Source organism: Pipistrellus kuhlii, unplaced genomic scaffold, assembly GCF_014108245.1.
Source record: "Pipistrellus kuhlii isolate mPipKuh1 unplaced genomic scaffold, mPipKuh1.p scaffold_m20_p_23, whole genome shotgun sequence".
In the NCBI taxonomy this organism is placed as follows: Eukaryota; Metazoa; Chordata; class Mammalia; order Chiroptera; family Vespertilionidae; genus Pipistrellus; species Pipistrellus kuhlii.
Window position 1 is genome coordinate 7,004,813 of NW_023425522.1, and position 18,345 is coordinate 7,023,157.

General features: G+C 54.4%; 1 protein-coding gene across 5 annotated transcripts in view; it reads left to right on the top strand.

Moving 5' to 3' along the window:
* The window catches only part of GAS7 (growth arrest specific 7), a 194,911-nt gene extending 176,773 nt beyond the window's left edge, over positions 1 to 18,138 (top strand). For all 5 annotated transcript variants that reach the window (XM_036452202.2, XM_036452204.2, XM_045586530.1 and 2 more), the window contains exons 8-14: positions 1,251 to 1,325; positions 4,056 to 4,134; positions 8,307 to 8,435; positions 9,294 to 9,417; positions 13,277 to 13,356; positions 14,719 to 14,817; positions 15,441 to 18,138. In XM_036452202.2, coding sequence (XP_036308095.1) covers positions 1,251 to 1,325; positions 4,056 to 4,134; positions 8,307 to 8,435; positions 9,294 to 9,417; positions 13,277 to 13,356; positions 14,719 to 14,817; positions 15,441 to 15,554 — 700 coding nt within the window. In that variant the 3' untranslated portion in view covers positions 15,555 to 18,138. The remainder of the gene's footprint in view (positions 1 to 1,250; positions 1,326 to 4,055; positions 4,135 to 8,306; positions 8,436 to 9,293; positions 9,418 to 13,276; positions 13,357 to 14,718; positions 14,818 to 15,440) is intronic.
* Positions 18,139 to 18,345: the final 207 nt, after the last annotated feature.

The following is an 18,345-nucleotide window of genomic DNA, read 5'->3' on the forward strand; positions in this document are numbered from 1 at the left end:
TCTTTCCCGAGGCACGGAGTTCCTCTCGGTCCACCTTGGGGTCACTTTGGGAGCCTTTCAGAGCCAGGAGAGGGGCTGCCGAGGCACAAGCGGGAGCGAGCAGGCCAGGGGCCGAGGCCCGGGATTGGCTGTGGCCTCGGCTAGAAGCTTGCAGGCGTGGGTTGAGGCAGGTGCTGGCCCTGGCTGTGCGTGCTGAAGCAGACAGGCCTTGTGCCTGGATGTCGTGGGAGCCTGGGAAGATTTGCATCCAGAGTGTGATGTGGTTTGACCTGGTTTCTAGAGAGATCTCTTGGTCACAGGCTGGAGGCCGCCGTGGGCTGGCCAGCCGGTCATCCTGGGAGCCCGGGGCTCAGGCAGAGTGAAGGGGAGGGAGCGATGAGACCCAGAGACCAGTCAAAGGTCTGGTTGCAAAGCAGTGAGAGGAGCAGGCTGTGGGTCTCAGCACCAAGCCATGAGATCTCGGACTCTCAAATGCTGCCCTGGGTCGTGGTAGGCCGCCCTGTGGACACCCTCGCTGCCACCCCAGCGTCTCGGGCTTTCCCATTTGCCGAGGGATGGACCAGGGGCACAGAACCTCCCAACAACACATTGAACGCGGGGGCACCAGACAGTACAGCATGCTCCCCGGAGAGTTGCCTCGAAAGTGTGTCAAGGCCCTGCCTGCTGGAAGCAAAGTCCACGGCAGCTTCCCTCTCCAGGGAAATGGAATCAGCAAGCTCTGGGCACTGCCTGGTCTCCATGGAAATACGTGTGCCCTGCATGCCTGGCTGTTAGAGGCATTGGGGGCTGGGAGACAACAGGGAGCAGTTCTATTTCTGCTTCTGAAGGGCCAATGCCACCTTGGAAGGTCTAAACCCAGAACTCGAGCTGGAAAGAGGAGGACAGCATTGGGCATCCCTGTGGTCCATCATGAGTTACATTTAATCCTTTAAGAGTCTCCCGAGTGTCCAGCCCCGGGTCAGGAGCTGTGCAAATGATAGCTTTTCACCTTCACAACCTGGCAGACAGCTGGGAATAGCCCATTTTGCAGATGAGCAGACAGGGAGGTTCAGACCATTTTGTGCTTTCATGCATTCATTCAACAGAATATTTACTAAGCACCTACTATGTGCCAGGCAGACAAGAGCCACGTACTCTCAGAGCATATGGTCTAGTGGGTTCCTTTACCTGGTTATTAAGCAGCAGGTCTGTAGTTTGGACCCACCAACCAGCACGGGGGAGCTGACCTGTTGCGTTTCCTCCCCTTGCAGGATAAAGATTGAAGAAGAATATGCGAAGAACTTAGCTAAGCTCTCTCAGAACTCCTTGGCTGCACAGGAGGAAGGGTGAGTGGAGAGTGGGAGAAAGAGGAGACACTTGGCGGGGGGGGGGGGGGGGGGGGGGGGTCGTTCCCTTTGCACTGATCACTGATTATTGCCATGGGCCCATTGGAGGGGAAGTCTCTATTGGCCTGGCTCACTGTGGGCATGCATGGTTCAAGGTGGGCACCCATGGCCCAGGTGAGGGCATGCATGCTCAAGGTTAGCACTTCTGCATTGTTTTTTTCTCTCGTGGCCAAGGGCCTCCTGCCATATGCTGGACCCCCTCTGCCTTGGCAGCTGGGCATCAGCCCCCAAATGCCGCACCTGCTTCTCTTTCTGAGGGCAGGCTGGTAGGAAGCTGGGTGTGAGAGGGTTCCGCACCTGGCTGCTTGTTTAGAATTCTCCCCTGTGGGTCTGAGGCCCCGGGCCCCCTCCTCTTCCAGCTGCTACAGTCCAGACTTCCTTGGGTGGGACCTGGGCTGGGGAGGCTCAGCCCACACTCCCGGCCACAGAAGGATCCCTGGTGGAAGGAAGACTGCGCCTTCTCCACTCTGTCTGGTTAGCAGAGCGTTTGGGCCTGCCGGTGGGAATGTAAGTGGTGCAGCCACTGGAGAAGCACAGCTTGGCAGTGCCTCAAAAACTAAGCCTAGAATTACTGTGACCCTGCAGTTCCGCTCACAGGCTTAGACCCAAAAGAATTGGAAGCAGATACTCAAACAAATACATGTACACGAATCCTCACAGCACCCAATTCACAGTAGCCAAAAGTTAGAAACAACCCAAGTGTCCATCAAAAGATGAATGGACAAAATATGATGTGTCCACATTGGATATATGGATATACACTGAGTGGGCAGATTATTATGATCTCTGAATGCATAATAATCTGGCCACTCAGTGTGTGTATACACACACACACACACACACACACATACACACACCACACACATATTAGAGACCCAGTGCATGAATATGTGCATGGGTGGGGTTCAGCCAGCCTATCTGCTGGTCGAACTCGTGGTTGAAGGGACAATTTGCATATTAGCCTTTTATTATATAGAATATACACTGAGTGGCCAGATTATTATGTGTTCAGAGATCATAATAATCTGGCCACTCAGTGTATGATGGAATTATTCAGCCATAAAAATGAATGAAGTACTGATCCATACTACTACGTGGATGAGGGAAAGAAGCAAGACACAGAGGTTGCATATTATATGATTCCATTTATGTGGAATGTCCAGAACAGACAAATTTGTAAGACAGAGTGGTGGCTGTCTGAGTTTGGGGGATAAAAGGGGATGGAGAGTAACTGCTTAATGAGCACGGGGTTTCTTCTGCTGGAGGGTGTGTATTCATCTCCGTGGGTTGCTGTAACAGTAAAAATAGACGGGCTTAACCAGCAGAAATAAACTTACCACAGCTCTGGAGGCTGGGAGTGCAGCAGCAAGTTGCCTGCAAGCTGGTGTCTGGTGAGAGCTCTCCTCTCCTTTGCAGGCGGCCTCCTCTGTGCTGTGGCTTTTCCCAGGGAGGAGGGAGAGCGAGTTCTCAGCGTCTCTTCTTATAAGGACACTAATCCCGTCTGATCGGGGGCCCACCCACATGACCTCACGTAACCTGTTTCTGCTATGGAGGACCCATCCCCAACTCACAGTCACACCAGGGGTTAGGGCTTCAACATGGTAACCAGGGGACACCAGCATTCAGTCCATCGCAGGGTAATGAAAGTGCTTCAGAACTAGCTAGAGGTGGTGGTTGCATATCAGAGTGGCCGGGCTAAGTGCGATCGTTCTGAATGAACTTCTTCCCAGCAATGAAAACAAAGGCGCAGGAAGTTAGCTTTGCAGGTCCCTGGAGTCTTCTGTCTGGTCGGACCTCCCTCCAGGGCAGCATCTGACTCCCTCCTGAGAGAGGAAGTGAGCCCAGGGGAAGGCAGTGGATGCCGTGGTTGTCCGAGAGTCCAGCCCTGCCTGCATGGCTTGGAAACCCTCAGCGGCATGGCTTTGCCGGCCACATGTGGTTTTGATCAAGGCCTCTGCACAGGCCCGCTATGCAGCCAGCAGGCCACCTCCGGGTGGTTTCCACCGACCCACCAGCCACAGGCCACAGGGCGGCCCTGCAAGGCTGGTGTCTCTCCCGCGGACAAAAATGAGGTTTCCTCAGGCCCCCCTGCTCCATGCGCTGGGCCTGAGATGAGGGCAGGAAGGAGGAGCGTGGAGGAGCTGCCCCACTGGCCGGGGCAGGGGCCTTTCCAGGCATTTCCATACCCTGTGACCACAGTGCTGCCCCGAGTCTCCCCCCTCCCCCTCCTCGGCCTGGGCTGCTGCCGAGGACACTCAGTCCTGCCAACACGCACAGCATATGCTCCCAGCTGAAGGCGCCAGGCCTGCACCGCCATGCTGTGCACACACACACCTACAGACGGGGAGCTGGGCACACGTTCACATACGTGCATCGGTGCTGCTCACCTCCAGCGTGGCCCTGAGCACTGCCTGTGCACACAGGCTAACCCCACGCACACTCCTTCCAGCAGGCGCTGCGGGAGGATGAGCCCATGGGCCCTGCTCTCTGTGCAGCGACGCTGCTTTGCACTCACACGTGGCTTTGGACATGACCCCCATCCCCTCAGAAACTCCCAAAGGTTTGGAGGCTCAGTGCCCAAGATTGTTTTGTGCCTGCCTGGCGTCTGCCTTCCCCTAGCCCAGTCTCCGGGGTCTCCTTCCGAGTCTGACGGTCTGCTTCGTGCTGCAGGTCCCTGGGAGAGGCGTGGGCGCAGGTGAAGAAGAGCCTGGCGGACGAGGCAGAAGTCCACCTCAAGTTCTCCGCCAAGGTAACCCCTCCCCGCGGCCTCTCTGGGCTGGGCTTGCTCCATGGTGTGCCGCCAGGCTGTGCCCAGCCGCCTCCCCTGTGCGTGGCGTTGCCAGTTCCCATGCTGTACCTGCCAGGGGTTCGGAAGAGACCACAGGAGCACAGCCCTGGCCCAGGATCCGGGATGCACACGTCCAGGGCTGGGGCAAATGGGCAGTGGCTCAGCCCAGGATGATGTTCCCGCCATCCCAGTGCCGTAGTGGGTCGTCAGGGCTAGCCACCAGACCCTGGAGGACAGGGAATGTAGTTAGGAAGTGATATGTGCTGAGTATTCCGTACCCTTATTTTTAATGTCATTGGTTAATTTTGAATATAGATCACAATTTTTAATGCTGCCGTCTTGAGCAACCAGCTCATATAATTCCTACACGTGCAGCACTTGGTGCCAGTACAGGCCGCCCCAGCATCCTTGGGGGGGGGGAGGGTCCCCTGAGGGCCTTAGGTGCACCTGTGAAGGACGACACCCCGCCTTCAGGTCGCTGGGCTCTCAAAGGAATGTGCTGGCATTTCTTCCTCCTCCTTGGTGTCAGGAGACGACGCTAGGCCAGAGAGAGAGTGGGGAGCTGGAGGGTTTTGTTTGTCTTTGTCACAACATTTCAGGCTGGGAAACTGACCCTTCTTTCATCGGTTCTGAAGACCCGGGCCCCTGGCGGAGGGCAGCACTGTCTCTGTTCCATGCTCTCCTCCCTCGGTACTCGGGCTGGGCCTGGCGGGAGCTGCTCAGCTAAGGTGGTCTGCAGTGCTGAGTGAATGGGGCTCAGGAGGAGCCGACCCTTTCAGGCCTCTTCCTCCCTCTTTCCTCCCCGCACCCTGGCCCATGTCTCCGAACTCCCTCCCGGGCTGTTGGCTACTTTTCAGGGGGAAATAAGCCACGTGTCTAAGTGACATAATCCACACTACAGTGTGCCTGGCTGGCGGCTACGCAGCAGCCCGCTGGCCTTTTAAAGGAAGGGAGACCCTTACTAAGGTGACCAGTCGTCCCTCTTTTGGCGGGGACAGTCCCGATTTTTAACAATTTGTCCCGCGTCCCACGGCGTTTTAAAAAAGTCCCGATTTTGCCAGGACCGGTTTGGCTCAGTGGATAGAGCGTCGGCCTGCGGACTGAAAGGTCCCGGGTTCGATTCCGGGTAAGGGCATGTACCTTGGTTGCGGGCACATCCCCAGTAGGGGGTGTGCAAGAGGCAGCTGATCGATGATTCTCTTTCATCGATGTTTCTAACTCTCTATCCGTCTCTCTTCCACTCTGTGAAAAATCAATAAAATATATTAAAAAAAAAAAAAAGTCCCGATTTTTTTTTGAAAAATCGGGACTTTTTTAAAAATGCCGTGGGACGCGGGACAAATTGTTAAAAATTGAGACATCTGGTCACCTTACCTTAGCTTCCTGGGTCATCACTCTCCCCCTCTCCCCCCCCCCCCCACGGACCCCCCACCAGCCACTAGACAGCCTGAGCGGCACTTGGACAGAGCGTTTAGCCCCTCTGAGTAGCGGTTTTAAATCAGGGGGCACACCGCCCCCTTTCCTACGTGAAGGTGCTGCCCTGCAAAGATGGCTGCTTCTCCCCAGGGCCTCCAGGGCCTGTCTCTGTGGAGTGCGTCCCCCACAGCAGTTGCTGTTCTGGGCCTCGGGCCCCATGGGATGTGCACTGTCCGAGGCAGCCGTCTGGCTCTGTGCCAGGCCTCCCCACCCGCTTCGTACTGGTGCCCCGCACACAGGGCAGAATGAGTGACTCAGAGATGAGCCACAGGGAGGAGCTGCAAACAGAGCTGAGCTGAAGGAGACATCCGTGCTATTTCCAGCTCCTGCTGTGCCGGGTGGGAGTGCCCAGGAGCGAGCTGCCACCCAGATGTGAGAATGCCCGGCTAACCATAACTCGCCAACCCAGGCACCAGCCCCTGCACAGGACGTCCCCCTCCAGCGGGGCGAGGAGGGAACTCAGCGGATTAGGCTCTTTCCTGCCAGGCAGACAAGGCAGCGAGTGCTTTCTAAGCTGCAGTTCATGGGAGGTGTTCCCTCCAGCCTAGAGGTGCTCCCTCCAGGTCTCCCGATGTCCTGGCCCCAGCAGCTCTGTTCCCACACACAGAAACCGCCTTTGGCTGAGAGGTTGTTGGGAAAGCTGCCAATGGGCTAGGCAGGCTGGGAGCCCGGAAAGGGCTCCTGCTGGGTCCCGGGCCCATGGCGCTTACTCCCCATCAGCAGGACCCCGCTTCTGGAATGCTCACAGACCAAACACTCCCAGCGCTCTGTGTTCCTCTGCTACTTCCTGTTCCCGCTGCTGCGCACACCGCCACTTCGGCCACCCAGTGCTTCGCCAGTGGCGTGTCCTACAATGTAACCCCGTCCCACACAGTGAAAGGGCACTCGCTCCGCCCGCACCAGCTCCCACCAGCCAGGCTCCTGGGCCCTTGGACTCAGTCCCGTGTAACCGGTTGTGTAGAGCTAAGAGCACGTAAGCCCTGGAGGTCGCCAGGGGAAAAGATCATGTACCAGGAGCCTGGTGAGGAGGAAGAGAGAAATCCCGAATCCCAGAGTGGGGTGTGTGTGTGTGTGTGTATGTGTGTGTGTGTGGTGTGTTCCTTTGACAGGAGGCTCAGCTGTACCTTTCAAAGGCATTTCTGGGGCAGGTGGAGGCCCCAGGGTCCCGGAAGGCCGGGCCAGGAGGGCATAGGAGGCTGACTCAGGTGAGGCTCAGAGAGACTGACTCAGTAAGGCTCTAGACCAAGCATGTCAAACTCAAAGGCTAATGGGCCAAGTAAACAAGGTTGAAGTGAACGTGGGCCGCAAAAAACCCCAAAAGCTCCAATTTTCATAAAAACGTAGGTTTATTTCGATAGAGACATGCTGAATACAAAGGGCTGAAATAAATGAATAATCGTTAACATAAAATAATAGAACAGTTTAATAAAAATTAATAGTTTTTCTTGAACATTCGCTTACCAGACACTGAATAATCGCACAAATTAATAAGCATAATGCAAATAAGCCTATTTTTCTTGTTCTCCGAAAGCGAAATATTTCCCATTGTGCACACCCAATGAGTCAGTCCAAGACTAAGGGTGTGGCCATCGGCTGCTAAAATATTCGCTGCTGGTATTAGTGGAGAGAAATGGTGCACCTGAGTGTAAGGCACATAAGGGAAATGAATGCAACACGGTGATAGTCTTCAGTCATTAGCGAAAGTTGTGGTTCGTTATTAATAATTATGTATAACAGGGTATTGTAAAAATTAAGTTACGAAATTTTTACCAAAAACGTTTCTGACATACCGTTACATTGGTTGGGCCGCAAAAGTATTCATTGTGGGCCACATGTGGCCCGCTGGCCCGGGTTGGACATGCTTGCTCCAGGCTGCTCACCTGGCATGGCAGCAGCTCCACATTTACCTGTTTTCTCATCAACTGCATCTCATGTTCACAACAAAAAACAAAAACGGTGTAAGTAAAAGTTCTTCAAAGAGGAGTGGGATCGAGGGAAAGAATATAAGAGAAGGAACATGCTTGGAAAATACCCCCACTCCTCTCAGAGCGTAAACCTCTTCCTCCGGCCTCCGGCCGAGAAGCCGTTCCCTGTGCCAGGATGGGCCGTGCCCGTCTCCATGCAGCCGGGTGAGATGAGCAGCCCCACCCCAGGCGCAGTGCCCAGAGGGGCCCTGGGAGCCCCCGCCGCCCCAGCTGGCTCCCGCCATTGCTTCTTGGAGCATAGCACTGCGTCCAGATCACCCCCGCAGGCTCGCACGGGCACAGAACAGGTGTTCGGGGAACAGAGCTCACAGCGTCACCCAAGATACATGGCACCCATGCCAGTGGCGGGCGCCTGGCACACCATGGCAGCGTGGTTTTGCCCTCAGAAGGCTTCCAGCTTGTAAGGTCAGGGCCCTCCCAGTAGCTGTGGGAGCTCAGAGGGAGGAGGTGGTGACCGCCACGGGCCTCAGGAAGCTCCGGACTCCAACCTGTTCACCCAGCAGTAAACAGGGGTCTGGCCGGCTGAGCCTCCTCCTCCTAAGTGGACACTCAGTTGTGCTGCGGGCCAGGCCACTGCCCAGCCCCCCTCACTGTGAGGGTGGGAGATGCCCACCCCCAGCCCTTGTGGCAGCTGGTGCCCGGGTCCTGAGCATGCCCCTCTCTCCCCCATAGCTTCACAGCGAGGTGGAGAAGCCCCTGATGAACTTCCGTGAGAACTTCAAGAAAGACATGAAGAAGTGTGACCACCACATCGCCGACCTCCGCAAGCAGCTCGCCAGCCGCTACGCCGCCGTGGAGAAGGTGAGGGGCCTGGGACGCTGGGCGGGAGGGGGTCCTCCTGGAACAGGGTGGGCTGAGTGGGGTAGGTGAGGGGGTGGGGGGTCCCCAGTCTACGCCTGAGGAACCTGCCTCCCCGCAAAGAGCAGATGGGAGCTCTCCCCCATGGCACTCAGTCACTGCCCGGAGGAAGCAGGCGAGGCTGCACCTGCAGTGGTAAGTAAAGTCTCCATCCGGGCTCCATCTGGCCCCTGAGACAAAGCACATGCAGCCACGCTCTCCTGGGGCGCGGAGCCTGGATGTGCTGCTGGGCCACATGCCCCCCTTTGTCTGGGCCTCGCCTGGCGGGTTCTCTCCTGACTGAGTCACCCCCTCCCAAAAGCCTACAAGGGCTCAGCTGGTGGAGCTGCTGACGGCCACTGGAGGAAAGGGGGCTCTCCCCGGGGGCTGACCACAGTGACAGGGTGCAGGAGAAGGGGGTGCACAGGGCTGCAGGCACATCGACAGCCAGCTGCTGCCCCCAGAGGACCCGTCCTGACCCAGACTAAGCGCTGGGGGAGGTGCCGTGGATGACCTGGGCTCGGCCCGCTGGCTGTGATTTCAGGGCTGTCTGCATGTGCACATGCTCCATCACACCAGGCCTGAGGCTTGCTGTCGGCCAAGGGCAGGGAGAGACGGGATGAGAGAGAGGGTTGCAAGCTCAGCACAGTGACTTGGCGGCCCAGTGATGCTAGGCTGAGTCTCCTCGGGCCATGATGGCATCATCCACAAGGACAGGGAAAAGCAAGGACTCTTAGCTAGACACGGGGAGGCCGTCCACGTGGCCACGGGCCCCTCCTGGCTCCGAGCCCCGTGAGCAGCGTTCCGTGTCCTGGCCCGCAGGCCCGGAAAGCGCTCACGGAGCGGCAGCGGGACCTGGAGATGAAGACCCAGCAGCTGGAGATCAAGCTGAGCAACAAGACGGAGGAGGACATCAAGAAGGCCCGGAGGAAGTCCACGCAGGCCGGTGAGAGGGCCCACCCACCTGGCTGCACCTGCCAGGGAGGCACCGCCGGGGGAGGAGGGATGTCTGGAAGGTGCATCCCACGGGATTGGGTCGGGGAGTGGGCAAGGCTGCCTCCAGGCCTGGCTCTCTGCCCCGGAAGGGGTTACTCCTCCACACCCCCGGAACTGGGGGGGTCCTGGCACTGTGGGGAGCCCCTGGAAGTACAGACTCCACCCCAGCAGGGAGGGATGCTCCAGGGGTTCACCTAGGGTGATGGGCGCCTGCCCCAGTCAGCAGCCTCGTTTCAGATTCTTCCTGAAAAATGCTTCCGGTGTGTTGGTCTCTGCTCCCACCTAGTGGTAAAAATTAGCTAATGCCCAAGGAAGGGGGAGAAGGGCCAGATAGAACCAGGAAAAACTTAAAAGATATTCCTTTTAAAAGCTTCCCTGCATTCAAGGACAGTGCGTGTTGCTTTCTAAGGCGGAAATGTGTGATGCACGATTAGGGTTCTGATCAGATGGTCCAGGTCCCTTCTACTTGGCTTCTGGTAATCCTCATACAGTCAACTCATAAGGGAACGTGGAACGAGGCAGCCACGTATGGACATTTTGAAATAAGATGGTGAAAAATAAGTCAATAACAAATAATAGAAGTATACCCAGAAATAGAAGGCATTATATACCCACTGTGATTGGGAAGGGAAACCTAGGGCGAGGAAAGGCATATTTAAATTCATGTAATTAATTAAGTTATAAGTAAAATTATATTATAAAATCAATATCTTTGTTTGGGAAAAATATTCAATCAGCACATAAGAATATAAAACCTTAATCTGCCAAATTAATCACCATCAATACTTTTTAAAACATTTTTTAATGTTTTAAATGTTTATATTTAAACGTCTACACATTCTTTTAAATTTCTTTTTGAGTGAAGCTGAGCATTTTCAAAACAGACGTATCATCTGTGACTTTTTTTCTGTGAACTGAATCACACATATCTTTTCCCCATTTTCTAGTCAGTGGCTTGTCTTGTTCTGATTGATTGACTGATTGGTTGATTAGTACAGGTTATTTACATATTAGGAAAATTATCCTTTCGTCATTTGAGTTGCAAATATTTTTCCTAGGTTGTCTTTTAATTTGTTTCTTTGTATTTGGGGGCAAGGGGTGGCTTGTTTCTTGTTATTTTTTTGCGTAGTGATCTTATCTCTATAACATAGTCTAGGTTTCATGACTAACTCAGACCTTCCCCATTTAAGATTTTTTTAAATCACTTTTTTCCTTACTATTTTTTGGTCTCAGGTTAAAAAGATTAAATATGGGGTGGGACATATGTAGGTGTACGGTTATAAGTATACAAAACACAGTATTTGTTCTTGTATTGTTATTTATTAATTATTGTATTATTTTCCATACAGACAACTGTAAACCTACTTTTCCTCCTATAGTTAGGCCACCAGACACTTACTATCCCTACGCCACACGACTGCCTAACCAAACCATATTCCCAGAGTTCTGATTTGCAGGGTTTTCCTTCTCATAGTCTGAATATTTTTGTTTTTGTGATTTGATTTCATCTTTGAGCCACACTTATAAAATCTTTACATTTTCGTGGGTTCAGGCTTTGCTACTACTGCTTTCCAGTAGTTACTACTGCTGTTTGTTTCTTGTATTTCAGTCAGCCAATAGCACGGTCTCTCACCTGCACAGTTTGGAATTGTTTGTGATGGCCCTTGGACCTGACTTTGAAAACACCTCCAGAATTCTGTGTGCCAGCCACCAGGCCTCATGCCCCAGAACATTCTCTCTCTTCACCGTCCAAGTCCTTCTACAGGGCGGTGTTTTTATACCTTTTACAAGTGAGGAAACTGGTGATAGACAGAGCGAGAAACTTCCCCAAGACCTAAGTCATGGGAAGTGTTGATGAGAATTCCATCTTATTCCAGTGACTTGGCTTTGTTGCCTTTTTGCTGGACCATCCAGAAAATGCCATCTTTTCTTTTGTCCCCTCCCTCGTGTTTTCTCGGGCAACTGGGAGGGAGGGCAGCTGATCCTTGGGACTTGACTTCCTTTTGTCTCATCATCATCATCATCATCATCGTCATCACTAACTCCTGATCCGGTTTGCTGACTCCTCGTCAGATCTGAGCACTTTACGTATATCGATGTATTTAACCTAACTCTGAAGATGCCATGATTACCCCTGTTTTGCAGATGAGGAAACTGAGGTGCAGGCAGGCTAATTGACTTGCTCAAGGTTGCGCGCTAGGCTAGTAAACGGTGGTGTTTGTATAACAGCCAAGATATCCTGGCTCCAGAAGCCACCTGCTGAACCCAAGCTGTTCAGAAGGGTTTCATTTCAGACCCTCGGGCTGCACAGAGAAAAGACACACCCTCCTTCACCTACCCTGTTTCCTGATGTTGCAGAACTTGCCAAAGCATGTTCTCAAATCAGGATTGACAAATCGGGCTTCGGGACTTTCATAGTGTACCTTTACAGGGCGACATACTACCTCCATCCCGGGTTAGGCCCAGGTCTCAGTGGGCATGCACTTGCAGTGACGTATCAACCTTTTCCTTTCCAGTTCCTGATTGTCTTGGGCTATAAGGGCCCAGTCCTTGACCTTGACCAGGAGCAAATGAACAAAGCCCTTGATTTGGTTCTGTTACTCAAGGTCACCTCCCAGCTAGTGGTATGGTTCAGGTGGAAGGGAGCGGCTGGCCAGGCCTTGGGTCGTGTGCACGTTTGCCTTCACTTTCACACCAGAGTGACAAGGTGATGTTATAGGAATAACTTCTAACCCACGCCAAGTAACAGACTTCAAGAATAAATGAGTTAGCTTTGATTGGCTCCAGTTTTCCCCTCGTGAGCAAAGACGGTGATGCATCCTCTCTGGAACCCTGTGATGGTCTAAAGGCCCGAGTGGTGCTTCTCGGACGGAGATGTGCACGGGGACCACCTGAGCATGTTGTGAAGGCGCAGTCCTGATTCCCAGGTGTCGTGTAGTCCCGAGAGCTGCACTGCCGGCAGGCTCCCGGGGGATGTGACCTGCGGGCCTGGGAGCCATGTTTTGTAGCGAGGTTCTGGGGTGCTGGTGCCTTCGTCATGTTTGCAGTTGTAGTGTGTTTTCTTTCTAATGACAAACTTGCAAACGTACTTGTGATTGCAGAAAACAGCGTCGTAGCATCCAGATGAACGGTGATGTCTGTTTCTGATCTCTTAAGAAATAAAATGCTGCGGAAAGAGCCCCTCTCCTCTCACCCAGCCTTTCTGTCCCCCTGCCAGTGCTGTCCTGGGTTGGTGGGTAGCACTTTCCATGCCATCACTGCACATGGATGAACATCCAGCAGCAAACACATTGTGTTGTGTTTCAGAATGGCATCCTGCTGCATGTACACATACACAAACATGCATATACATACATACATGCACACACACACACAAACACACAGACATAACTTGCAAATTTTTCTTCTTTAACTCTTAACTAGTACCTAGCTGCTTGTGACATTTTTTGCCCGAAAAGGACTCTCCAGTGTGATATGAAGCTACCACCTTTAGAGAGGAAGCATCCCTTTGGCTGATGCTAGATTGGATGGTGCTAGGAGTAACCCGCTCTTCACTTTAACCCCCCACACTGAGAAACTTCCATCCTGAACTCTTGGTGTCTGGGGTCAAGTTCAGTTGGGCACTCTGAAGCTGGTGTCTTGTGGTGCTGGGTTGCCCGCTCTGTCCTCTGCTTTTCCCTCCTGCCTCCACTTTCCCCTGGCCTCCATGGCCCCAGGGAGAGGAGAAGACATGGCTGTGGGGGGCAGGGGGCAGAGGGCAGCCACGGCAAGCACAAGACAGGGGGTAACGTGGCCTTGGCCTCTCCTAGGAGATGACCTCATGCGCTGTGTGGACCTCTACAACCAGGCCCAGTCCAAGTGGTTTGAAGAGATGGTGACCACCACGCTGGTGAGTGCCCCAGAGGTGTGAGCATACCCGTTCTGTGACTGGCTCTCAGGGTGCCCTGAGTGGGTGCCGGCGGGCATGTAGGCGGTAGAGTGGGCTGACTGTGAAGAGTCATTATGTCTGCTCACCTTGGAGTCCAGACCTCGCCTCTGGGTGAGTCCAAGCTCATTGGTATCCTTGCTCTGGCCCTTCCTGGCTGGGTAAACATGGGGAAGGGTTGGCTGTGTCCTGAGGGGTCGGGTTCAACTGAGGAACCCCCAACAAGTAAACAGTGGCCCCTTTAGGGCAAATAGCCAAGTTGCAGGAAGCGTGACCCTCTCACCCCCAGAGGAGTCTCAGCTCCTACAGGGGAGATCCTTGCAGGGGCGGAGGGTGAAGCTGGGAGCTCTGTAGGGAGAGCGGGGGTGACCCACGATCAGGGGGTGAGGGATAGGCATCAGAGCCCTTCTCCCGCCTTCCCGAGATTTCCTGTGGGGGGCAGCACCTCCTCCTCAGTCAGCACCAGGCGCAGTGAGATGCGGTGGGCACGTGGGCACATGGGCCGTTGGGCCAGAGGGAAAGGAGCATCATGCCAGCTGTTTGTCACGTTGCCCCATTGCCAAAGCCACCCCTGTCCGGCACAGGCAGTGACCTGCTTTTCCTCCTGGTTAATCTCCTAATTAAGCCCCCTCCTTTACCCCTCCCTGGGTAATCACTGGCGCAATGACCTAGTTATGCAAGAATAACAGCCTGATCCCCTCAGTTCCAAAGATGCGGTACCAACTAGACCAAAGGACAAACCCTTTTCACTCTTCCCTTTGACAGGGGCCACCCCACCCCCTGCCCCTGCCCCTGCCTCCCCTGGCCTGGTCTCGGGTCTGTCCCTCAGCACTCAGGGTGGACAGCGGACAGAGGCCCAGGGAGCCATGGGCACCCCGCATGCGTCCCATGTCTCCACCACCCCACCCCCCCCCCGGGAACCAGACCCGGGCCTGCACTGGTGCAGAATCATGAGTCAGACCACAGCAGTTCGGGTTCAAATTTCGCTCCTCCCGTAATTCCATGTCACTATGGGAAGGTGACGTTACCTCTCTTGTTTGGAAAACGTGGACAAGAACAGAGCCTGTCTCTTCAGATTATTTTGAGCACAATAGGTAACACCTGTAATGCTCAGCACCCACCCTCCAGCAGTAGCTAGCTGCTGGGCCAGCATCCTCACCGGCACCGCTAGATGTGGGACGGGTTCCTCATCAGGGTCAGGAGGGATCTGGCCTACGCAGTGGCGACATGTGTGAGAGGGTGGCCTGGGGCCATGTGGTGGGAAGGGCATGTCCCATGTCCAGGTGGAGGGACACGTCCCAGACGTCTGCGTTTCCTCCTGTGCAGGAGCTGGAGCGGCTGGAGGTGGAGCGGGTGGAGATGATCCGGCAGCACCTGTGCCAGTACACACAGCTGCGGCACGAGACAGACATGTTCAACCAAAGCGTGAGTTCCCCGCCCCGGGCGGAGGCCCCAAGGCCCCAGGGGGACCACTGTCCCGTGGCGGGTGGAGTGGCCACTGCACATGAGCCTGAATGGGCAGTGAGCAGCCCGGGGACAGGCCTGCAGGGTGTCCTGCCCACCCACAGGAACCCATCCCAAGCGCGTGGAATGGAGGCAGCGCGCGTGAGCTGTTTCCCCATGACCACGCTCATGGTAGTTAAGTAGCTGAAGACGGTATTGCCTGCCCCGGCGAACCTCTTACCAAAAAGATAAAAGAACCAGAACTATCGATATGCAGCATGTCTAACGCGACAGTGTCATTGGTCCTGTTCTGTGGTGGTAGCCGTGGGAGCGAAGGGTGGAACTGGTCATCGGCCTGGAGCCATTGAGCCACTCTGCCCTTCCATCCGGCCTGCGGTCCGGAGGGTCAAGTGCTCGATAAAAAAAGCAGGGTGGGACGAGAGGTCCCGGCTCCCGCTCTCACAGCCTCTGCACGTCTGCCCCTCACGGGCCTCCCCTGGGACCCCCAAACCTCCGAGAGGCTGCTGTGACAGCGGAGATGCGGGCAGCCTGCCTCAGAGGCAGTGAGATCTGAGATGGCGTCCTCTCTCCTCCATCCCTTGCAGACAGTCGAGCCTGTGGACCAGCTGCTTCGAAAAGTGGACCCAGCCAAAGACAGGGAGCTGTGGGTCAGAGAGCACAAGACGGGCAACATCCGCCCTGTGGACATGGAGATCTAGGCGGGCACATGCGGCCCCCGGGGTCCTGCCAAGGAGAGGGGCCGGGGGCGCCATGGAGAGGAGGTGGTGGGTCCCGCTGCCAAGTGGAGCTGCCCTCTCCCCCACTCTCCTGCCCACTGAGGAGAGGGAAGGGTGAGAGCTGCAGCCAGCCATTCCAGAAGGGCGGCTTGGCGGCCTCACTGGGAGGTCCCCAGTGTTCCCAGGACAAGAAAGTGGATCCACAGCCCCGCCCTTGTCTCTGAGGCCGAAGACCCCTCCCCCCAACTCCCACGTTGTGCTTGCCGTTTCGGGAACAAACTGAAGCTGGAACTTTGTGGTCCCTGCTGAGCACCGTAGGGTCATCGCTCTGCCCAGAGCCAGCTGAGTCACATGCTCGTGTCCCTGGAGGCCCTGAGGTCCTTCCTCCAGCTGGCCCTCTGGTCTCCAGGGCTTTGGAGGGTCAGGGGAGGGAGGTCTCTGTCTCCAAGCTAAGTGTCAGGATCACAGTCGTGGATAGAAGGCAGCGTTCAACAGTCCGCACTCAGAATCCTTTGCAGCCTTCCTTCTTTATTTTTCCCCCAATGCATTCTGGGAGTCCACATCCTGGCTCTTCCCTGTCACCGTTCATGATCAAGAGTCTTGGGAAGAAGGCCTAGCTCCCCTCTTCCAAGACTGACCCTGCCTGGAGAGGTCAGGATGGAACTACCTCATCAAGCAAATTGGCCCTCAGTCACAGTGCTGAGTCGGGTTCCCCAGTAGATCAGGCATCCTCTGCAAAGTCCAAGAATCCCCAGTCCCTCTCCTCCCCCTCTGCAGATGCTCCCTCCGCCCATCCCTGCCCCTTTCCACACTCTAAACAGGGCTGGGTCAGTCCCATGTGGGAGACAGGCTGGGACAAGCCTTTGTCATCCCTAGTGGCTCCCCCTGCTTGCATATGCCAGCATTGGGATCACTGACCCTCGTATGGCTTCCTGTCATTGGTGGTCACTGTCCAGACTTAACATGGCCGCAGTAGGTTGTTGCCTACTGGGCAGCGTCTCGCTACCATGGCCTCAGCAACTCCTGCACAGCCCAGAGCCCCTCATCAGGCCCTGCTTGGTGCCGGGCCCCCTTCCCCTTCTTCAGCTCCCAGTTCCTGGTAAGACCTGGTCTGAGTGTGACTCAGGGAGCTTTCAGGGCAGCAGTCGGGTCCTTGCCCATCGTTTGTTCATCTTCCCGACCACAGCAAACGTGTGCCCCGTCATGTGAAGTCTTGAAAAAGCAGTTCGAAAGGCCCAGAAGAAGAATAGGGACCTGAAGGAGGAAGTGCAGCCAGCAAGGGGCAGGTGGCAGCCTGCAACCCCTCACCTGAGAACCAACCCATCTTTCTTACGTCATCTTCCCCAGCGATTCCTTTGGACTTACAGGATCCATATATTCCCCAGAGTGTAGAATTCTAAGAGCACAACTTACTGGTCTTTCAGTCTTACGTATCTGATGATGTATTAACCTTGGATCTTCCGGTGCCTCCTGCATTGAGTCAGACCGCGCTCTCGCAGCTGATGGTAGAGAGAAGCTGAATATACTAAAGCAAACCAGACTGTGTCCCTTCTCTCACTGAAGCATCCCAACCAGAAAGGTCAGTGTGAAGGCCTTCTCCAACCAGAGTCTGTCCACTGCATAGAGAGCCACTCCTGGCGCTGGGACGGGGCCATGACACCAGCCACCGATTTCAGGGTATCCGTTCTTGGGTTCTTTATTAAAAACAGGTGCAAGTAGCAACTGCGTTGTGGCTTAGTAAACTAATTTGTGGATGATATTCAGATATTCAAAGCCAATAGCCTTGTTAGGAACACATATTTTAAGTGGATATGCTCATTGAGTTTGCCTTCTCCCTTCTCTCTGAGGGTTCTAGCCTCCTGCTCCTCCCTGGGACCGAGGCAGCTCTCCTGCCTCTTCTGGGATAGCCTGAACTGGCCTAGTGTGGGCCAGTCTGTTTGATGAAATGATTCTTTCCTCCTCATCTCTTCACCTCAGTCTCGGTAGCTTTTTCACATACATTTTCTCTTTTGTTCATTCGTCAAGCATTTAGCTGAAGACAAGTGCTGTGCTTAGATCTGAGGGCAAGGTATTGGCTTATTTTCTGTGATTTTGTATAGACATCTTTTCTTCAGGGTTCTTGCATATTAGTGGCCTTGGCATTCACATAGAGGTACTCTGTAGACCTTGGGTTTTCAGGGATACTGTCTGTTGTGCTGACCTGCATTCATTTATTCATTTGTTTATTCAGCAGATCCTTGGGACAAGCCAGGCCCTCTTGCCAGTCCCTCTATTGCCCACGTAGACAGGGATATGTTGACCTTTCTGGAGAATGAGAACATTTAACCTACCACATTTAACCGACTGGGAACCTGTAATTATAATGCAAACTACCGTCATACGGCACTTACCCAACTGGTGGGAGATAGACAGCAACAAGTGCTCAGTGCCCTAGTCACTAGACTCCCAGCCCATATCCAACTTGAATTTCTGAGATTTCTTTTTTCTGTCTGGTTACCCTTCACCCGAGAATATTTTTCCCATTGATTTTTAGAGAGAGTGAAAGGAATGGGGAGAGACAGAGAGAAGGGAAATATCGATGTGAGAGAGACACATTGGTTGGTTGCATCCCACACATGCCCCAACCGGGCTCAGGGATGGATCCTGCAACCAAGGTACATGCCCTTGACTGGAATCGAACTCAGGACACTTTAGTCCACAGGCTGACGTGCTAACCACTGAGCAAAACTGATTAGGTCTGAGATTTCTTTTTGGTTTTAAATAACTCCTCACT